This window comes from Neoarius graeffei, chromosome 14 (assembly GCF_027579695.1).
Source record: "Neoarius graeffei isolate fNeoGra1 chromosome 14, fNeoGra1.pri, whole genome shotgun sequence".
In the NCBI taxonomy this organism is placed as follows: domain Eukaryota; kingdom Metazoa; phylum Chordata; class Actinopteri; order Siluriformes; family Ariidae; genus Neoarius; species Neoarius graeffei.
Window position 1 is genome coordinate 49,594,672 of NC_083582.1, and position 22,061 is coordinate 49,616,732.

The following is a 22,061-nucleotide window of genomic DNA, read 5'->3' on the forward strand; positions in this document are numbered from 1 at the left end:
GCTTCGGCAGCGCATTGATACGGAGCTCCGTATCAATGCGCTGCCGAAGCGCGCAGAAGGTGTTAGTACGCCTGTCATTATAGTGCGGACTTTCCATAGCATAGAAAATCGCTACGTTTCAATTTGTGTAACTGAACTTGTTTCATGTCACTGGTCATATAAACCTATGTAAACAGGAAAAACGCGGAAGAGTTTGGTCGCATCTAACTCATCTCATCTCATTATCTCTAGCCGCTTTATCCTTCTACAGGGTCGCAGGCAAGCTGGAGCCTATCCCAGCTGACTACGGGCGAAAGGCGGGGTACACCCTGGACAAGTCGCCAGGTCATCACAGGGCTGACACATAGACACAGACAACCATTCACACCTACGGTCAATTTAGAGTCACCAGTTAACCTAACCTGCATGTCTTTGGACTGTGGGGGAAACCGGAGCACCCGGAGGAAACCCACACGGACACGGGGAGAACATGCAAATTCCGCACAGAAAGGCCCTCGCCGGCCCCGGGGCTCGAACCCAGGACCTTCTTGCTGTGAGGCGACAGCGCTAACCACTACACCACCGTGCCGCCCTCGCATCTAACTACAGCCTCAAAAAATACCGTTAGCCATGCTGAGCCTAGCTACATTGCTAACAGGAGTGACAGCGCATCTGACTGACTGGGAGGTCGCGCAAAGCTCGGAGAGGTACGGAGCAGCTCGTCTCAATTCAGATAAGAGCATATTTCATTATGGAAGTACGGTGGACTGTTCCTTTAAATGTTCATCATACATGCAAGTCACTTCTAGTGCTACACAAATTAAAACAAGAACTACTTCAATTCTACTTTTATTAAACTGACAAGAATGACAGAGTAAAAACAAAACAAAAACACATACGTGAATCATGTAATTTAACTTGAACTCATGAACATGGACACTACACTTGATTTACAATATGGTAATAAACCATGAATATAAAAGGTCATGAAACTCACTGTGCAAATATACACTTAATAGTTTAGGGACATCTAGCTTTTCAAAAAAAAAAAATTAACATGACTCAACAGTTTGCAATTAAGGACTAGATTACTTTTGAGGACAATATCACATGTAACTCGTACGGTTTTCTCCCTAGCATTTAAAATCAGTTAAGCCGTAATGTTCATTTAAAAAAAGATTTCCTTAGTGTTAAACTTTCATTTAAAAAAAAAAGGATTTCATTAAACTTTGTACTTTCTCTGCAAAGATCTCCCAGACAGCTTTTTGGTATGTTTAAGGGTTCTTTAAAAAGCCAAGATATCCCCAAACATTTAATAAGGAGTATATTTGTACAATGGTCTTGGAAAAAAAAGATGGGTTTATTCAACAGTAGCACCTACAGTAAGAACCGGAACAGTGATTTGCGTTTGCTGGTAAGAGTGAATTTCAATAAAGACGTTTCAGTACTATTACATGGGACTCTTGGTCAATTATCAAACCACTGTACATGTACTTCTTCAAGGGCATTTCAAGAATCATTCAGTTGGCTTGCTTTTTGGAAAATGTATAAAATGTAATTTTTTTAATAATCTCAGTTAAGGCAGCAATATGCTTTAAATCAGTCAAATGTACAGGAATAATATTAAAGGAAGCCTTTTGGAGACTGGTACGAAATGGCCAGCACTGTAATCTACACAGGCTCTGGAGCACAATGTGGGTAAAGAAGGTGCCAGGATGTTATCCCTCTCCATGATCCAAAAAAAAAAAAAAACCACAGACAGAAAAATTAGTAGTCTACTGAATACATTTAACTACAGTAGCAGTGCCATGACTGAAATATACCAGAGCCTATGTAAATTACAGGAACTGTTTAATTGCCTGAGGTGCTGCGGGTTTCAGTGGTGTTTTCATAAAATCATAACCTTTTGCTGCCTTTTACTTCAGATAATGAAAACTGTAACTATTCCCAATGATTTGCCTAGTTCTTCTCATCCTTCTTCTCCTCTTCATCAGTGGGGTAAGAATGCCAGGTGAGGCGCTCTTCATAGAAAGAAATGACAACTTGTGGACACTTTACATTCGCCTCCTTGGCTGGAACAAGATCTGCCTCATCAGAGTTCTTCCTGTGAATGAAAAAAAAAATCCTTTTACAAGGTCACTTCACTTGAGCTGATTAGATTTCGAAGTCATACTGAACAGGAACTGGATGATCTAATCCAGGACCTGAGGTGAGGAAGTTTTAAACTAGGCATCCTGCTTCATACACACCATTTCATTAGGAACATAAGTTCTCCGCTTGAATCTGTAGCACCAATGATCCTCTCAGGATCCAACCCACGAGCAAAGCCTCTGAGTTTCTCTGGCTAAATTAGAGGAATGGTAATTAAGACATTGTTTTATCCCATGAAGTTGAGTTAGGCTCTGAGTATTTCAAAATATGCTTCTTACCCAGTTAATGAGCTTTCCTGTACTTCAAAATCCTTACCTCATCCTTGCGTTTTTTAGGCTGGCTCTCCTTTCCATCACCATCTCCGTCAGCCCGCCGCTTGCCACCTGATTCATTCGCGCTTCTCTGGGACTGCAAATATTCTGCGATAAGATCTGGGCAATCTAAATTTTCTTCAGGCTCCCATGTGTTATCTTCACTGAAAATCCAAACATACCATGCATCAAACTAGCCTTATAAATTACAACAACTGGACAAAAATAAACACCCTTCCAAGCAAATGGCAAAACTAAGCAAACTGCTGATTAAGAAAACACTCGGCTCGATGCAACACGTTACTGTATGTATACCCACTCTGAAAAGCCTTTCCACTTGAGGAGATACTCTGTTCTTCCCTTCACGATACGTCGATCCAGGACTTTCTCCACAACGTACTCCTCTTCCTCTTCCTCTACCACCTCTTCCACTTTCTTTTTATTTTGTTTCTTTCCCCCTGTTGGCAGCTTGCTTTCAGTTTGAACAGGAGGTGCTGTGAGAACAAGAATGACAGAATGAACACATCCACTGCCGCAAATTTAAAATAACAGATTTAAGATAAGTATTAAATGTCCTTTGTTTCATGACAAAATTAAATGAAATTAAATGCTAAACCTTCTGTCACTACAGCAGGAGGATCAACTGGCGTCTCTGGCGCTTGGCTCATATTCCCAACAGATCTTCACACCTGGAAACACACAGGAATAGAGATGGAGCAGGTGTGCACAATCCTGTCTAGGAGGTGCCCAAGTAATGCAGATACTCTTCTCATATTCAGTTCATTACTAAGACCTTCTGAAAGTTTGTGAACCCTTTAGAATTTTCTATATTTCTCCATAAATACGACCTAAAATATCAGATTTTCACACAAGTCCTAAAAGTAGATAAAGAGAACCCAGTTAAACAAATGAGATAAAAATATTACACTTGGTCATTTATTTATTGAGGAAAATGATCCAATATTACATATCTGTGAGTGGCAAAAGTATGTGAACCTCTAGGATTAGCAGTTAATTTGAAGGTGAAATTAGAGTCAGGTGTTTTCAATCAATGGGATGACAATCAGGTGTGAGTGGGCACCCTGTTTTATTGAAAGAACAGGGATCTATCAAAGTCTGATCACAACACGTTTGTGGAAGTGTATCATGGCACGAACAAAGGAGATTTCTGAGGGCCTCAGAAAAAGTGTTGTTAATGCTCATCAGCCTGGAAAAGGTTACAAAAGCATCTCTAAAGAGTTTGGACTCCAGCAATCCACAGTCAGACAGATTGTGTACAAATGGAGGAAATTTAAGACCATTGTTACCCTCCCCAGGAGTGGTCGACCAACAAGGATCACTCCAAGAGCAAGGCGTGTAATAGTCAGCGAGGTCACAAGGGACCCCAGGGTAACTTCTAAGCAACTGAAGGCTTCTCTCACATTGGCTAATGTTGATGTTCATGAGTCCACAATCAAGAGAACACTGAACAACAATGGTGTGCATGGCAGGGTTGCAAGGAGAAATCCACTGTTGTCCAAAAAGAACATTGCTGCTCGTCTGCAGTTTGCTAAAGATCACATGGACAAGCCAGAAGGCTATTGGAAAAATGTTTTGTGGATGGAAGAGACCAAAATAGAACTTTTTGGTTTAAATGAGAAGCATTATGTTTGGAGAAAGGAAAACACTGCATTCCAGCATAAGAACCTTATCCCATCTGTGAAACATGGTGGTGGTAGTATCATGGTTTGGGCCTGTTTTGCTGCATCTGGGCCAGGACGGCTTGCCATCATTGATGAAACAATGAATTCTGAATTATACCAGCGAATTCTAAAGGAAAATGTCAAGCTATCGGTCCATGAACTGAATCTCAAGCGAAGATGGGTCATGCAGCAAGAGAACAACCCCAAGCACACAAGTCGTTCTACCAAAGAATGGTTAAAGAAGAATAAAGTTAATGTTTTGGAATGGTCAAGTCAAAGTCCTGACCTTACTCCAATCGAAATGTTGTGGAAGGACCTGAAGCGAGCAGTTCATGTGAGGAAACCCACCAACATCCCAGTGTTGAAGCTGTTTTGTATGGAGGAATGGGCTAAAATTCCTCCAAGCCAGTGTGCAGGACTGGTCAACAGTTACCAGAAACGTTTAGTTGCAGTTATTGCTGCACAAGGGGGTCACACCAGATACTGAAAGCAAAGGTTCACATACTTTTGCCACTCACAGATATGTAATATTGGATCATTTTCCTCAATAAATAAATGACCAAGTATAATATTTTTGTCTCATTTGTTTAACTGGGTTCTCTTTATCTACTTTTGGGACTTGTGTGAAAATCTGATGCCGTTTTAGGTCATATTTACGCAGAAATATAGAAAATTCTAAAGGGTTCATAAACTTTCAAGCACCACTGTAGATCTAGATATGTTAAGAAACATATTATAACCTTATTCCACAAGTTATCACAGTTCTCCAAGGTCTTGATGAAATGTCTGTGACATGTTTTGGTCAAAATACTACAAGGATAAAGCACCATAGCTCTCTTTTCAACCATATCTAAACAGCTTATTTGAGTGTCTGTTCCTTTAAATGATAATGAGCCACTGCTCACCCCACCCTTCTCTTCTGCCAGCCAATCAGGTAAGACTTTCCTCATGAATATTCATCTACAAAGGTAAATTCTCAAGCCATGAATGGAGATACTCAGATGAGGGGGTGGAATAATTCTAACGAGTTCCCCTTGTGACGTAGAAAGAGGAGCCGACTCTGAACGGCTTGTTGAAGCGCATGTTTTCTGAAATAGGCAGCCCAAAAGAAACTGACTGGCTTGTCTTATTTCAGAGTTTGTGGGTTGGTAGGCTCCAGATACCCAAATGTATGTGCACAAGCACTGAAAAAAAAGGCAGTTTTTCATAATATGTTCCCTTTAAGACCAATCTGTGACGTGGTGTAGTCCTTCAGTGCCTGAAAATAATATCTTCAGTATGGAGAAAATCAGCATCACCAATCTAGAAGTCACCTGGAGGCACTGTGAAGTTGCCACCATTATCATAGACACCACAAATACCAAGATGGCAAACCAACAATAAAAAAATTTTCTATTTAAATTATTAGTTGTGGGATGACCAGTAAATGTGTCCACATCATTCATGTATTCATACAGATTTGATTTTGAAATAAAATTATTGAAACTTAAAAAAAAAAAACTTTACTGGAACTTTGGAGGAAGATAGTTTGTCAGCTGGCATATAACCATAAAAGAACTTTGTGTTTACATTTCAGGAACAGCACTGACTATTAACCAAAATAGAGTGTTCTCAGAATGAAATGAAATGGTTCAAAGAAACAGCTAAAAAACAATGAGGAAATATTACGTGTTTGTTAGGATGTGTTGTTAACAGTTTGAAACACAAATTTGTTAAGGAAGGGAAAAAAGTGACTGTTTGGGTACATGTTTTATCATGGCTGTGTCCCAAATTTATACTACATGCCAAGTATATAAAATAGTACACGACACCACCTGTGGTGAACTAATATAGATATTTATGCACTGCCTAAAAGCAGAGCTCCTGATGAGTGTAGAAGCAAAATATTTACAAGGGCACAAAATCAACCCGAATAGAATAATATTATTACAGAATACGAGCCATCGAATTGTGTAGCGCTGTGTATTTCACGTCAATAAATTGTTGCATTGTCTTGTGACAGTGATGTCAATAATGAGATACACATCACAGTTACAAATACAGTGGGGCAAAAAAGTATTTAGTCAGCCACCAATTGTGCAAGTTCTCCCACTTAAAAAGATGAGAGGGGCCTGTAATTTTCATCATAGGTATACCTCAACTATGAGAGACAAAATGAGGAAAAAAAAAATCCAGAAAAATCAGTGTCTGATTTTTAAAGAATTTATTTGCAAATTATGGTGGAAAATAAGTATTTGGTCAATAACAAAAGTTCATCTCAATACTTTGTTATATACCCTTTGTTGGCAATGACAGAGGTCAGACGATTTCTGTAAGTCTTCACAAGGTTTTCACACACTGTTGCTGGTATTTTGGCCCATTCCTCCATGCAGATCTCCTCTAGAGCAGTGATGTTTTGGGGCTGTCGCTGGGCAACATGGACTCTCAACTCCCTCCAAAGATTTTCTATGGGGTTGAGATCTGGAGACTGGCTAGGCCACTCCAGGACCTTGAAATGCTTCTTACGAAGCCACTCCTTCGTTGCCCGGGCGTTGTGTTTGGGATCATTGTCATGCTGAAAGACCCAGCCACATTTCATCTTCAATGCCCTTGCTGATGGAAGGAGGTTTTCACTCAAAATCTCACGATACATGGCTCCATTCATTCTTTCCTTTACACGGATCAGTCGTCCTGGTCCCTTTGCAGAAAAACAGCCCCAAAGCATGATGTTTCCACCCCCATGCTTCACAGTAGGTATGGTGTTCTTTGGATGCAACTCAACATTCTTTCTCCTCCAAACACGACAAGTTGAGATTTTACCAAAAAGTTCTATTTTGGTTTCATCTGACATTCTCCCAATCCTCTTCTGGATCATCCAAATGCTCTCTAGCAAACTTCAGACAGGCCTGGACATGTACTGGCTTAAGCAGGGGGACATGTCTGGCACTGCAGGATTTGAGTCCCTGGCGGCATAGTGTGTTACTGATGGTAGCCTTTGTTACTTTGGTCCCAGCTCTCTGCAGGTCATTCACTAGGTCCCCCCGTGTGGTTCTGGGATTTTTGCTCACTGTTCTTGTGATCATTTTGATCCCACGGGGTGAGATCTTGTGTGGAGCCCCAGATCGAGGGAGATTATCAGTGGTCTTGTATGTCTTCCATTTTCTAATAATTGCTCCCACAGTTGATTTCTTCACACCAAGCTGCTTACCTATTGCAGATTCAGTCTTCCCAGCCTGGTGCAGGTCTACAATTTTGTTTCTGGTGTCCATTGACAGCTCTTTGGTCTTGGCCATAGTGGAGTTTGGAGTGTGACTATTTGAGGTTGTGGACAGGTGTCTTTTATACTGATAACGAGTTCAAACAGGTGCCATTAATACAGGTAACAAGTGGAGGACAGAGGAGCCTCTTAAAGAGGAAGTTACAGGTCTGTGAGAGCCAGAAATCTTGCTTGTTTGTAGGTGACCAAATACTTATTTTACCGAGGAATTTACCAATTAATTCATTAAAAATCCTACAATGTGATTTCCTGGATTCTTTCCCCCCATTCTGTCTCCCATAGCTGAAGTGTACCTATGATGAAAATTACAGGCCTCTCTCATCTTTTTAAGTGGGAGAACTTGCACAATTGGTGGCTGACTAAATACTTTTTTGCCCCACTGTACATACTTATTCCTTTCTTTGACACCGCATACCCTATGCCAGAAACAGGAGCACGACATTTATTATGGTGTGACTCTGCTGGGTGCCTGGTGGACAGCAGTGAACCAGCACTTTTACTTTACATCATTACTAATAGTTACCATCAAATATCAAACTTGATATCAGTTGTCTGGTTGTATCTATCATGTTCACGGGCACTGGAGCTCAGAGTGCGTAGCTGCAGACTGCAAAGCTTGCACCCACCGTTAGGACTAATTACCATGCACTTGTTCCTGAATAGAGTGCAATCACAGCACATAAATACAGTGGTGCTTGAAAGTTTGTGAACCCTTTTGAATTTTCTATATTTCTGCATAAATATGATCGAAAACATCATCAGATTTTCACACAAGTCCTAAAAGTAGATAAAGAGAACCCAGTTAAACAAATGAGACAAAAATATTATACTTGGTCATTTATTTACTGAGGAAAATGATCCAATATTACATATCTGTGAGTGGCAAAAGTATGTGAACCTCAAGGATTAGTAGTTAATTTGAAGGTGAAATTAGTCAGGTGTTTTCAATCAATGAGATGACAATCAGGTGTGAGTGGGCACCCTGTTTTATTTAAAGAACAGGGATCTATCAAAGTCTGATCTTCACAACACATGTTTGTGGAAGTGTATCATGGCACGAACAAAGGAGATTTCTGAGGAGCTCAGAAAAAGCGTTGCTGATGCTCATCAGGCTGGAAAAGGTTACAAAACCATCTCTAAAGAGTTTGGACTCCACCAATCCACAGTCAGACAGATTGTGTACAAATGAAGGAAATTCAAGACCATTGTTACCCTCCCCAGAAGTGGTCGACCAACAAAGATCACTCCAAGAGCAAGGCGTGTAATAGTCGGCAAGGTCACAAAGGACCCCAGGGTAACTTCTAAGCAACTGAAGGCCTCTCTCACATTGGCTAATGTTAATGTTCATGAGTCCACCATCAGGAGAACACTGAACAACAATGGTGTGCATGGCAGGGTTGCAAGGAGAAAGCCACTGCTCTCCAAATAGAACATTGCTGCTCGTCTGCAGTTTGCTAAAGATCACGTGGACAAGCCAGAAGGCTATTGGAAAAATGTTTTGTGGACAGATGAGACCAAAATAGAACTTTTTGGTTTAAATGAGAAGAGTTATGTTTGGAGAAAGGAAAACACTGCATTCCAGCAATAAGAACCTTATCCTATCTGTGAAACATGGTGGTGGTAGTATCATGGTTTGGGCCTGTTTTGCTGCATCTGGGCCAGGACAGCTTGCCATCATTGATGGAACAATGAATTCTGAATTATACCAGCGAATTCTAAAGGAAAATGTCAGGACATCTGTCCATGAACTGAATCTCAAGAGAAGGTGGGTCATGCAGCAAGACAACAACCCTAAGCACACAAGTCGTTCTACCAAAGAATGGGTAAAGAAGAATAAAGTTAATGTTTTGGAATGGCCAAGTCAAAGTCCTGACCTTAATCCAATCAAAATGTTGTGGAAGGACCTGAAGTGAGCAGTTCATGTGAGGAAACCCACCAACATCCCAGAGTTGAAGCTGTTCTGTATGGGGGAATGGGCTAAAATTCCTCCAAGCCGGTGTGCAGGACTGATCAACAGTTACTGGAAACGTTTAGTTGCAGTTATTGCTGCTCAAGGGGGTCACACCAGATACTGAAAGCAAAGGTTCACATACTTTTGCTACTCACAGATATGTAATATTGGATCATTTTCCTCAATAAATAAATGACCAAGTATAATATTTTTGTCTCATTTGTTTAACTGGGTTCTCTTTATCTACTTTTAGGACTTGTGTGAAAATCTGATGATGTTTTAGGTCATATTTATGCAGAAATATAGAAAATTCTAAAGGGTTCACAAACTTTCAAGCACCACTGTATAAGGACTCTCAGTAACACAGGCTTTGCGAGAGCCTTGTATTTTGTATCACTTTTTCTGGTTTTGACCGTGTTTGTGTTTTTGGACTGCAAGTATTGCATTACTGCTGATATCCTCTGTGCCTCGCTTGACCACTGCCTGTTTTTTGACTCTGCCTTTGTTTTGGATCTGTTTGCTTTCACTAAAACACTTCCTGCACTTACATCCATCTATTGCCCTTACATGACAGAAAATGTCAACTGTCCAACAAGCTAGTGGACTACTAAAACTGTTTTAACTAATTTTATATGAAAACTATTGTGAATACTTTCTATAAAATGTGTTAGTAAATAATCGCACGTTATTTTTTGAAGAAGCAAATTAAAAATAAGCACTGGACCCATCCCAACCCATCTATCTTATGCAAATAAAGATACAAATTTTGTTGTCTGGTGGTCAAGTGTTTATGAGATACGTTGCCTTGCACTTATCTTGCACAGGTTCCCTGTGGTGGCACACGGTTTTCATATGGTCAAGCCATCAAAAATCAGGCTGAAGCATTATCATATTCTCTTAAGTATGAGGCTCCGTACCATGCATGCAAAAATTTTAATAGCGAGGAGTTCTGCTATTACACTGTTTTACATTTTTGTTGTTGTTCCTGGGTAGTAAGTGTTATTGCATCAGTAGTAATAGTGCAGCATAAGTAAGACATTGGCTACTGTTCAGTGCAGAAGTCAAGCTGTCACATACACTGTATTTTCAGCTATACTCTGTAAATTCAGTGAAGTGAAATGCTTCATAGCAAGTTCCAGAGCTGTGCTGACAGAAAGTAACAAGGCATCAAAGTCAAAGCCATTAGTTGTGCACATAGCTCATGCTATGGAGAAAAAAAACACGACATATCTGCAGCTGAAAAGGGAAAAACTGTCAGGGGGAAAAAAAAAATCTAAACTACAACCCCAATTCCAAAACAATTGGGACACTGTGTAAACAAGAATAAAAACAGACTGTGAAGACTTACAACTCAAGGAAACCCTATATTTCTTTGAAAATAGTACAAAGACAACAAATCAAATGTTGAAACTGAGAAATTTTATTGTTTTATGAAAAATAGATGCTCATTCTGAATTTGATGTCAGCAACACATTTCAGAAAAGTTGGGACAGGGGGAACAAAAGACTGAAAAAAGAAAGAAAGAAAGCACAACTTTATTCATCACACACTTGTGAAATTTCCTCTCTGCATTTAACCCATCTGAAGCAGTGAAAACACACATACCCAGAGCAGTGGGCAGCCATGCTAACAGCACCCGGGGAGCAGCTGGGAGTTAGGTGCCTCGCTCAAGGGCACCTCAGCCCAAGGCCGTCCCATATTAACCTAACCGCGTGTCTTTGGACTGTGGGGGAGCACCTGGAGGAAACCCATGCAGACATGGGAAGAACATGCAAACTCCACACAGAAAGGCCCTCGCCAGCCGCTGGGTTCAAACTCAGAACCTTCTTGCTGTGAGGCAACCGTGCTAACCACTTACACCACCGTGCCGCCCAAAAGTTGTGTGATGCTAAAAAAAAACTAATTTGGTTAATTGGCAACAGGACAGAAATATGATTGGGTATAAAAAGAGCATCCCAGAGAGGCTGAATCTCTCAGAAGTAAAGATGGGGAGGGGCCCACCGCTCTGTGAAAGACTGCGTGGACAAACAGTGCAACGATTTTTAAGAATAACGTTTCTCAATGTAAAATTGCAAAGAATTTGGGGATTACATCATCTATGGTACGTAATATCATTAAAAGATTCAGAGAATCTGGACAAATCTCTGTACACAAGAGATACGGCTAAAAACTGACACTGGATGCCTGTGATCTTCAGGCCCTCAGGAGACACTGCATTAAAAGCAGACACGTGTCTGTATGTCTGTGAAGATTCTCAATCATCCAGGTCATAGTAAACTGTGGGTGGTAGAAATGGGCAACTGGACTTGCTTGAAGATTCTTGAAAACGTTTCACCTCTCGTCCAAAAGGCTTCCTCAGTTCTGTCTGACTAATAGGGAGTATCAGATATTTATCCTCTCCTGGCTCAGAATCAGAATCAGAATTCTGATGACCAGCTCATCTAAGGCCAAGTTTACATTAGACCGTATCTGTCTCGTTTTCTTCGCGGATGCACTGTCCGTTTACAGTAAAACGCCTGGAAACGCCGGGAAACGGGAATCCGCCAGGGTCCACGTATTCAATCCAGATCGTGTCTGGTCCGGTGCTGTGTAAACATTGTGATACGCGGATACGCTGTGCTGATCTCTAGCTGGCGTCGTCATTGGACAACGTCACTGTGACATCCACCTTCCTGATTCGCTGGCGTTGGTCATGTGACGCGACTGCTGAAAAACGGCGCGGACTTCCGCCTTGTATCACCTTTCATTAAAGAGTATAAAAGTATGAAAATACTGCCCATTGTGTAGTTATGATTGTCTTTAGGCTTGCCATCCTTCCACTTGCAAGTGGTAAGTGACGCGCATGCCCGACATGCACTGAGATCACACACACAGCGGCTCAGTCCCAAATCACGGCTCGTGCGCTCCACTCGCGCGCTCTGTGAGCTGCGAAGGGCCGGAGTGCGCACCCTCCAGAGGGCACTCGCTGTTCAGGGCGGAGTGATTTGGAGTGCAGGATGCCTGCGGAGCTGAGCGTATCCGTGTATTGGCGTTGCTGTGTGCACGCGCATCGTGTATTGGCGTTGCTGTGTGCACACTAATCGTTTTAAAAACGTTAATCTGATGATCCGCTGATACGGTCTACTGTAAACCCCACCTAAGGTGTCATTGAGGCATCATGTTGGTGTGGGTCGCTGGAGGCTGGGTGTGAATGGCGAGTCATTAGGGTGATCAAAGGATTGCCCGTTAGGGTGATCAATGGCAATCTGACTCTCTCTGTCCTCCTGGACTCACAGGAGGACAGAGAGAGTCAGATTGCCATTGATCACCCTAACGGGCAATCCTTTGATCACCCTAATGACTCGCCATTCACACCCAGCCTCCAGCGACCCACACCAACATGATGCCTCAATGACACCTTAGATGAGCTGGTCATCAGAATTCTGATTCTGATTCTGAGCCAGGACAGGATAAATATCTGATACTCCCTATTAGTCAGACAGAACTGAGGAAGCCTTTTGGACGAGAGGTGAAACGTTTTCAAGAATCTTCAAGCAAGTCCAGTTGCCCATTTCTACCACCCACAGTTTACACGTGTCTGTAGTGGAAATCACTGTCTGGGCTCAGGAACACTTCAGAAAACCATCGTCTGTGAAAACAGTTTATTACTGCATCCACAAATGCAAGTTGAAACCAGATATAAACAATATCCAGAAACACCGCCACCTTGTCTGGGCCCGAGCTCTTTTACGATGGACTGAGGCAAAGTGGAAAATTGTCCCGAGGTCTGACGAATCAAAAATCTAAATTCTTTTCAGAAATCATGGACACCACGTCCTCCAGGCTAAAGAGGAGAGGGACCATCCGGCTTGTTATCAGCGCACAGTTCAAAAGCCAGCATCTGTGATGGTATGAGGGTGCATTAGTGCACATGACATGGGTAGTTTGTACATTTGGGAAGGCATCATTAATGCTGAATGATATATACCCGTTTCAGAGCAATATGCTGCCATCCAGACAAAATCTTTTTTCAGGGAAGGTCTTCTTTCTTTCAGCAAGACAATGTGAAACCACTTTCTGCACATATTAAAACTGTATGGCTTCATAGTAAAAAAAAAAGTATGGGTGCTAAACTGGCCTGCTTGCAGTCCCTATTTAAAACATTTGGCGCATTATGAAGCACAGAATACGACAAAGGACACCCAAACTGTTCAGCAAATGAAATTGTATATCAGGCAAGAATGGGACAACAGTTCTCTTTCAAAACTACAGCAATTGGTCTCCTCAGTTCCCAAATGTTTACAGAGTGTTATTAAAAATAGAGGTGATGCAACACAGTGGCAAACATGCCCCTGTCCCAAATTTTCTGAAACATGTTGCAGACATCAAATTCAAAAGGAGCATATATTTTTCAAAAAAACAATACAATTTCTCAGTTTCAACATTTGATATGTTATCTTTGTACCATTTTCAATGAAATATAGGGTTTCCATGATTTGCAAATTATCACATTCTGTTTTTATTTACATTCATTACATTATTTACATTTACATGTAAATTATTTACATTTATTTACATTCTGTTTTTATTGGAATTGGGATTGTCTAAAAAGTTAGGTTTTTGGTCTTATAAGTAATATGTTATTGCTTATAATAACGGTAAGCTGTAATGGTAATTGTTGTTATTAGTGCAACAAATTCAGCACAACCATCAAAAAAGCCAATCACCAAGGAGCACTGCAGAGCCGAAGCAAATTTCTTATTATAATTGTTCATACCACCGTGCTAGGCAGAAGCTTTTGATTAAATTTTTATAACAGCAGCTCTGACAATAGCGCCAACTGTAATTTATATAACAGGTTTATCTTAATGCTCTTGTTCAAAAATATTAAAATAACATTAGTTGGTACTGTTGTAACAACTCATGCACAGGGACTTGTATAGTGGGCATGCCTCTAAGGCTAATAACAGACCAATTAAATGTGTGTTGTTATTTAACAAAGAGGAATATGTAATCATTGGTATAGTGAAGCTTTCTGTAAAGAGACAATAACATTTATGAACAGAGCAGTGTTTTTGAACAATCAGTAGGTTTTCTGGCACAGGAGTGTCAATTCAAGCCAACATTATTTGTTTAGCTCTTTTAACACTAGACATTGTCGCAAAACAGCTTTACAGAAAAATATAAATTTTAAACATGTAAATTTAAAAATGTATTCCTAATGAGCAAACCTGAGGTGATGGTGGGAAGGAAAAACTCCCTGAGACAACATGAGGGCATGAGAGTCCATCCATCCATTATCTATTCTGCTGATCCATCAGGGTCTTGGGGGAAGCTAAGCTGGAGCCAATCCCAGCTGACTTTGGGCAAGAGGCAGGGTACATCCTGGACAGGCTGCCTATCTATCACAGGGCTAACAGGAAAGTCTTCAGGGGCAAGTGTAATTTGCAGTTTCCCTTTAACAACACAAGCTGTTTTCCCTTATTAATTTAAAGGGAGTAAAAACAAAGTCTGATGTGGGAATGAAAGTGATAAAAGAAATTAACTTGTCTCATGAATGTTTCCCAACCTTAAATATAACTATATTTTGTTAAAATTTAAAAGCAAAATTGGTGACACAGTGGTGTAGTGGTTAGCATTGTCGCCTCACAGCAAGAAGGTCCTGGGTTCGAGCCCCGTGGCCGGCGAGGGCCTTTCTGTGCGGAGTTTGCATGTTCTCCCCGTGTCCGCGTGCGTTTCCTCCAGGTGCTCCGGTTTCCCACACAATCCAAAGGCATGCAGGTTAGGTTAACTGGTTGCTCTAAATTGACCGTGAGTGTGAATGGTTGTTTGTCTCTGCGTGTCAGCCCTGCGATAACCTGGCGACTTGTCCAGGGTGTACCCCGCCTTTCGCCCATAGTCAACTGGGATAGGCTCCAGCTTGCCTGCGACCCTGTAGGACAGGATAAGCAGCTACAGATAATGGATGGATGGGTAAAAGCAAAATTTAAAAACTGTAATCTCTGGCAACTTGCTAGGAGAATGAAACTCGCTGGGACATTCAGTTACAGAAAAACAATCAACTTCAGTGTGGTAAAAGTAACTTTGCTTTGTGTCGCCACATCACACTACCTCATCATCAATTCTGTTCCTATAACAGCATGTGCCAAAGAGTTTTATTCAGTCATCATTACAACAATTAAATTAAAATTATATGCATGCTGTAATGACATCATAATGTCATCCATCCATTATCTGTAGCCGCTTATCCTGTTCTACAGGGTCGCAGGCAAGCTGGAGCCTATCCCAGCTGACTACAGGCAAAAGGCGGGGTACACCCTGGACAAGTCGCCAGGTCATCACAGGGCTGACACATAGACACCGACAACCATTCACACTCACATTCACACCTACGGTCAATTTAGAGTCACCAATTAGTCTAACCTGCATGTCTTTGGACTGTGAGGGAAACCGGAGCACCTGGAGGAAACCCACGCAGACACGGGGAGAACATGCAGACTCCGCACAGAAAGGCCCTTGCTGGCCGTTGGGCTCGAACTCAAGACCTTCTTGCTGTGAGGCGACACTGCTAACCACTACACCACCGTGCCGCCCCCATCATGATGTCATGAAGGTCTTAAAACAGTCAAATAAGTGACCCATACCCTGTAGAAGAAACCACTCCCATCAGGACAGAAAAGTTGCATCATGGGATAAAGGTGATAACTCAGAATAACTTTTCACTGATTTGCATTTCCTAGAAAGGAAAAAGAGTGTCAAAGTACCCAAGCGTGTCCCCTACAGCCTAACAGAGTCTTTGGTCCTTTTACCCTTTAATTTGTCACCTGTCTGTATTTTTTAATTCAGTTATAAATGTTTTTGTTGGGCCATAATTGCATGATGACATGCAACAAGCATTCTCAGCACTGGTGCAAGTACAGCTACGGAAACACTGCTGAAATGAGTAGATAATATACAGAGACTGAGCGCAAATGATTACACACTCTAAGACAAAATGGAGAAAGAGCAGCTCATCAAGCCATTTTTGTGTTTTTAACTTGCATTGATTTTTGTTGAAGGATACATCCAGATTTCATTTTCAACTTTGTGGAATTCTATATTTTGTGAATAAATTATAAGAGAGAGGGACATTTCACTTTTTTTTTTACTGACAGGAGGTGCAAACATTTGCAATCAACTGTATTGTGTACACACATTTTTGTTGTTTAATCCATATGGCACCATGCATTAATTCTTCTGCTTCATCCAGGTCAAAATCACTTTTAGCCTAGCCCATCCGGGGAACATGGAATGTGAGTTGGGAATACACTACAAATAGGATGCCAGTGTGTGTGTGTGCGCGCACACACAAACACACACTCTTGTACTTTTATTTTTGTGGGGACACTCATTGACATAATGCATTCTCTAGCCCCTTACCTTAACCAGCACAACTAAATGCTGAACCCCAACCCTTACCCTAAACCTCATTTTAACCTGAACCCTAAAACTGAGTCTTAACCCTCAAACAGCCCTTTGGAGAAGTGAGGACCAGCCAAAATGTCCTCAGTTTCCAAAAATATCCGAACTCCTTTGGTAAAAAAACGTATTCCAGTCCTTAATATGTAGTCACTACAAGTGCGTGCATGCGCGTGCACGCACACACACCTCAAGACAGTTTCGCAAATCTACCAACTGGGAAGGTTTTAAGCAGTAAGAGGAAACCAGAGAACTTACAAAACAACAAGCGAACATGTAGTAATATTATTGTGTAATGAAATATTTTAATGGTTTATGAGTAACTTCGACATAAACCTAGCAAACGTAATATTACCTGTAGTTAAATAAAAACTTTGGCAGTACGGTGGTGCAGTGGTTAGTACCATTGCCTCACAACAAGCAAGTTCTGGGTTCGAACCTCACAGCTGACCGGCGCCTTTCTGTGTAGAGTTTACATGTTTTCTCCATGTCCACATGGGTTTCCTCTGGGTACTCCAGTTTCCTCCCACAGTCCAAAGATATAAGGATTAGGTCAGCTGACCTAATCTAAACTGCCCATAGGTGTGAGTGTGAATGGTTGTTCATCTCTGTGTTAGCCCTGTGACAGACTGGTGATCTCTCCAGGCTGTACCCGGCCTCTCATCCGAATTCAGCTCACCTGCGACCTGCAATGGATAAGCGGTGCTATAGAAAACGAATGAATGCATTATTATATATACTTTGTGTGTCGCTATAAAAAGGGTGGCACAGTGGTTAGCACTGTCGCCTCACAGCAAGAAGGTTCCAGGTTCAAATCTCATGGCTGACAGGGGCCTTTCTGTATGGAGTTTGCATGTTCTCCTATGGGTTTCTCTCACAGTCCAAAGACATGCAGATTAGTTAAAAATAACCAGCCACTGCGGTTGCACAAACAAGTGCATTCCAAGTGCGGATAGATTGAGGAGGATTGCATCAGGAAGGGCATCTGGTGTAAAAACTATGCCAAATCAAAATATTCGGAACAGATCCACTGTGGTGAGCCCTAACGGGAGCAACTGAAAGAAAAAGAAGACTTTATGTGTAGCTATAAAGGAAGGATGTACAGTTAGGCCCAGAAACATTTGGACAGTGACACAAACTTCATGATTTGGGCTCTGCATGCCACCACATTGGATTTGAAATGAAACAACTACAACAGAACTGAAGTGCAGACTTTAAGGTTTAATTCAAGGGGTTGAACAAAAACATATGATTAAACATGTAGGAGCTGTAGCTATTTTTATACAAACGCTCCTCATTTCAGGGGCTCAAAAGTAATTGGACAAATAAACATAACCCTAAGTAAAATGTTACTTTTCAATATTTTGTTGAAAATCCTTTGCAGGCAATGACTCCCTGAAGTCTGGAACCCATGGACATCACTAAACGCTGGGTTTCCTCCTTTGTGATGCTTTGCCAGGCCTTTACTGCAGCTGTCTTCAGTTGTTGCTTGTTTGTGGGTCTTTCTGCCTTAAGTTTTGTCTTGAGCAAGTGAAATGCATGCTCAATTGGGTTGAGATCTGGTGATTGACTCGGCCATTGCAGAATATTCCACTTCACTGCTTTAAAAAACTCCTGGGTTGCTTTTGCAGTATGTTTTGGATCATTGTCCATCTGTACTGTGAAGCGCCGTCCAATCAACTTTGCTGCATTTGGCTGAATCTGAGCAGAAAGTATATCCCTATACACTTCAGAATTCATCCGGCTGCTTCTGTCTTTTGTCACACCATCAATAAACACAAGTGACCCAGTGCCATTGGAAGCCATGCATGCCCATGCCATCACACTGCCTCCACCATGTTTTACAGAAGATGTGGTGTGCTTTGGATCATGAGCTGTTCCAATTCTTCTCCAAACTTTCTTCTTCCCATCATTCTGGTAGAGGTTGATCTTAGTCTCATCTGTCCAAAGAATGCTCTTCCAGAACTGGGCTGGCTTCTTCAGGTGTTTTTTGGCAAAGTCAATTCTGGCCTTTCTATTTTTGAGGCTGACTAATGGTTTGCACCTTGTGATGAATCCTTTGTATTTACTCTCATGAAGTCTTCTCTTTATGGTAGACCTAGACACTGATACACCTACTTCCTGAAGAGTGTTCTTCACTTGAGTGGATGTTGTGAAGGGGTTTTTCCTTCACCATGGAAAGGATTCTGCGATCATCCACCACTGTTGTCTTCCGTGGACGTCCAGGCCTTTTTGAGTTCCCAAGCTCACCAGTGCACTCTTTTTTTCTCAGAATGTACCAAACTGTTGATTTGGCCACTCCTAACATTTCTGCTATCTCTCTGATGGATTTCTTCTTTTTCTCAGCCTCAGGATGGTCTGTTTCACCTCCATTGAGAGCTCTTTTGACCGCATGTTGTGTGTTCACAGCAGCAGCTTCCAAATGCAAACGCCACACCTGGAATCAACTCCAGACCTTTTAACTGCTTAATTGATGACAGGTTAACGAGGGAAGAGCCCATGCAGCCTTGTTATTTTATTTTATTTTTTTGCAGCCTTCTGAGTCAATTGTCCAATTACTTTTGGTCCCTTGAAAAAGAGGGGGCTACGTATTAAAGAACTGTAATTCCTAAACCCTTGCTCCAAATTGGATGTGAATACTCTCAAATTACAGCTGAGAGTCTGCACTTTAAGCCCATATTGATTATATAATTGTATCCTGAATATATGTTTTCGTAAACAGCTAAAATAACAAAACTTGTGTCACTGTCCAAATATTTTTGGGCCTAACTGTATGTCCATGTAAGAGTTAAACACTTCTGGTTCTTCAAGTTACCAAAAAGATCATGCAAAACTATAGTGTTTAGCCTGTAGCAATACCACTGAAAAGCAGTTTATTCTGCCTTGACTTTTTGCTATGGGCAGCATGGTGGTGTAGTGGTTAGCACGGTCGCCTCACAGCAAGAAGGTCCTGGGTTTGAGCCCAGCGGCCAGCGAGGGCCTTTCTGTGTGGAGTTTACATGCTCTCCCCGTGTCCGCGTGGGTTTCCCCCACAGTCCAAAGACATGCGGTTAGGTTAGCAAGGTACCTAACCCCTGACTGCTCCCCGGGCGCTGTAGTGTGGCTGCCCACTGATCTGGGTGTGTGCGCGCACGTGTGTTCACGGCTTCAGATGGGTTAAATGCAGAGGATGAGTTTCACTCTGCTTGAAGTGTGCATGTGACAAATAAAGGTTTCTTCTTCTTTCTTCGTGGAGTTTGCATGTTCTCCCCATGTCCGCATGGGTTTCCCCTACAGTCCAAAAGCATGCAGGTTAGGTTAACTGGTGGCTCTAAATTGACCGTAGGTGTGAATGTGAGTGTGAATGGTCGTCTGTGTCAGTCCTGTGATGACCTGGCGACTTGTCCAGGGTGTACCCCGCCTCTCGCCCGTAGTCAGCTGGGATAGGCTCCAGCTTGCCTGCGACCCTGCAGAACAGGATAAAGCGGCTAGAGATAATGGATGGACGGACTTTTTGCCATCACCTGCGGAGGGTGCTGTGCTGAAGCAAAATGACTCATTCAGGTGCTCAAGGTGGCGGCACGGTGGTGTAGTGGTTAGCGCTGTCGCCTCACAGCAAGAAGGTCCGGGTTCGAGCCCCGTGGCCAGCGAGGGCCTTTCTGTGTGGAGTTTGCATGTTCTCCCTGTGTCCGCGTGGGTTTCCTCCGGGTGCTCCGGTTTCCCCCACAGTCCAAAGACATGCAGGTTAGGTTAACTGGTGACTCTAAATTGACCGTAGGTGTGAATGTGAGTGTGAATGGTTGTCTGTGTCTATGTGTCAGCCCTGTGATGACCTGGCGACTTGTCCAGGGTGTACCCCGCCTTTCGCCCGTAGTCAGCTGGGATAGGCTCCAGCTTGCCTGCGACCCTGTAGAACAGGATAAAGCGGCTAGAGATAATGAGATGAGATGAGATGCTCAGGTTCCAGATTTGCTTCTGGAGATTTTTTTTTTCCGTGCATTTAGATTAAGAGTGTGCACAAAATTTCGTTTCCACTAATAAACTAAGCAATAAATAAATAAATAAATCCTGGGAGATGGGATTGAACAAAAATATGGAAAGTACCTGTAAGTTCTGTGGTATCATGATCTATAATGCACATCTGGAATATCGCCAATATTAGACTACAGATATATGAGAAGAAGAAGAAGTGTATTATAAACCAATAAGCTGCAGAGAAGAAAAGAAAAACCTGAACAGCACAAATGTTCCACTGTAATCATGGGTGCAGGGTCGTGTTATCAGTAAATACAATGGATGAGAGAAGTGCAGGCGACGCGGCCACTTTTCCTCGCTGGAATTCAAAGCATCCCCCGCCATGTTGATTTTCTGAAACACTGTAGCGTTTCAGAGAGATCGGGCTCACTGAGGACACTGTGTGTTTTCCTCATGCTGTTGTTAATCAGGCAGAACAGATTACACTCACAGCCTGGCTGCAGTAGATGCTCATCCGGCACATCGCGTTCAGGCGGAGGGTTATGGTTCGGTTCTATCAAAAAAAAAAAAAAAACACATCAGGAGGCTGGGAAAATAAAGAAAAACACTTACTTGCAGCTGCCTCGCCTGGAAAAAAGATGCCCCAGTGCCGCGTAATATTACAGAGATTTGAATGAAAGTCTTGGCTGTGATTAAGGGCGAATGTTCAGATGTGTTGAACGCTGCTTTTTGGGGGTTACAATGGGGATCAGTTACAACAACAACATGGTAGGCAGGCTGCCCCAGCCTCAGCGCAGGCGTCCTGTGCTCCCTCCTTCACTCACAACAAGCTTTATTATCCGACTCCTGAATCACCACTACGGTGAGAAACTTCCAGTCAAAATTTCGTCCTTTTTTTTTTGTTTGTTTGTTATTGTTTGGAGAAAAATTGTCACAAAATAAACAGGGGCCACTTTTCTCCACTCTGTTTGGTTGGTGGCAGTGTTGAGCTGCAGTGGTACTGTGATCAACGACAACAGAAGAAGTGGATGTAGTTCCGCGCGTGCATTTCCTTTTTGCCGGGATGTATGGACAGATGTGTGACTATAAGGGTCGATTTTAAAAAAAAAACATGTAGTTTGGCTACTAATTAAAAAAAAAAAAATTCCGTCAAACCAACACGATGAACCAAAAGGCACTCGCCAGCCGATCAGGCAGCACGTTTCTTTTTCATCAGCCAATCAGGAAGCACGTTCGTTTTGCATCAGCCAATCAGGAAGCACGTTACTTTATCATCAGCCAATCAGGCAGCGCGTTCCTTTTTCATCAGCCAATCAGGTAGCACTTTCTTCATGAATATT

The 22,061-nt window shown here is 42.1% G+C and overlaps 1 protein-coding gene across 3 annotated transcripts; it reads right to left on the reverse strand.

Moving 5' to 3' along the window:
• Nucleotides 1-905: 905 nt before the first annotated feature.
• cbx1b (chromobox homolog 1b (HP1 beta homolog Drosophila)) lies at nt 906-21,900 on the reverse strand. Of its 3 annotated transcripts, XM_060939905.1 has the most exons (7): nt 21,334-21,900; nt 17,123-17,453; nt 3,058-3,130; nt 2,761-2,935; nt 2,446-2,605; nt 2,229-2,323; nt 906-2,083 (listed from the first exon to the last, which is right to left on the reverse strand). In XM_060939905.1, exons 3-7 carry the CDS (start codon nt 3,107-3,109, stop codon nt 1,939-1,941), a joined length of 627 nt encoding a protein of 208 aa, XP_060795888.1. In that variant the 5' UTR covers nt 3,110-3,130; nt 17,123-17,453; nt 21,334-21,900; the 3' UTR covers nt 906-1,938. The 3 variants fall into 3 exon arrangements, with proteins under 3 accessions (XP_060795888.1, XP_060795887.1, XP_060795889.1); XM_060939904.1 differs by lacking the exon at nt 17,123-17,453; XM_060939906.1 differs by lacking the exons at nt 17,123-17,453; nt 21,334-21,900 and adding an exon at nt 14,541-14,857.
• Between the last annotated feature and the right edge of the window lie 161 nt (nt 21,901-22,061).

Bases quoted from the DNA above. Each gene is read 5' to 3' on its own strand.
- cbx1b (XM_060939904.1), bottom strand. From the start codon at position 3,109: ATGAGCCAAGCGCCAGAGACGCCAGTTGATCCTCCTGCTGTAGTGACA. The intron at 2,606-2,760 runs GTGGGTATACAT...TTGGATTTTCAG, and splicing joins AAGTGGAAAGGCTTTTCAGA to TGAAGATAACACATGGGAGC. The intron at 2,084-2,228 runs GTGTGTATGAAG...TTTCATTCACAG, and splicing joins CTTATGTTCCTAATGAAATG to GAAGAACTCTGATGAGGCAG.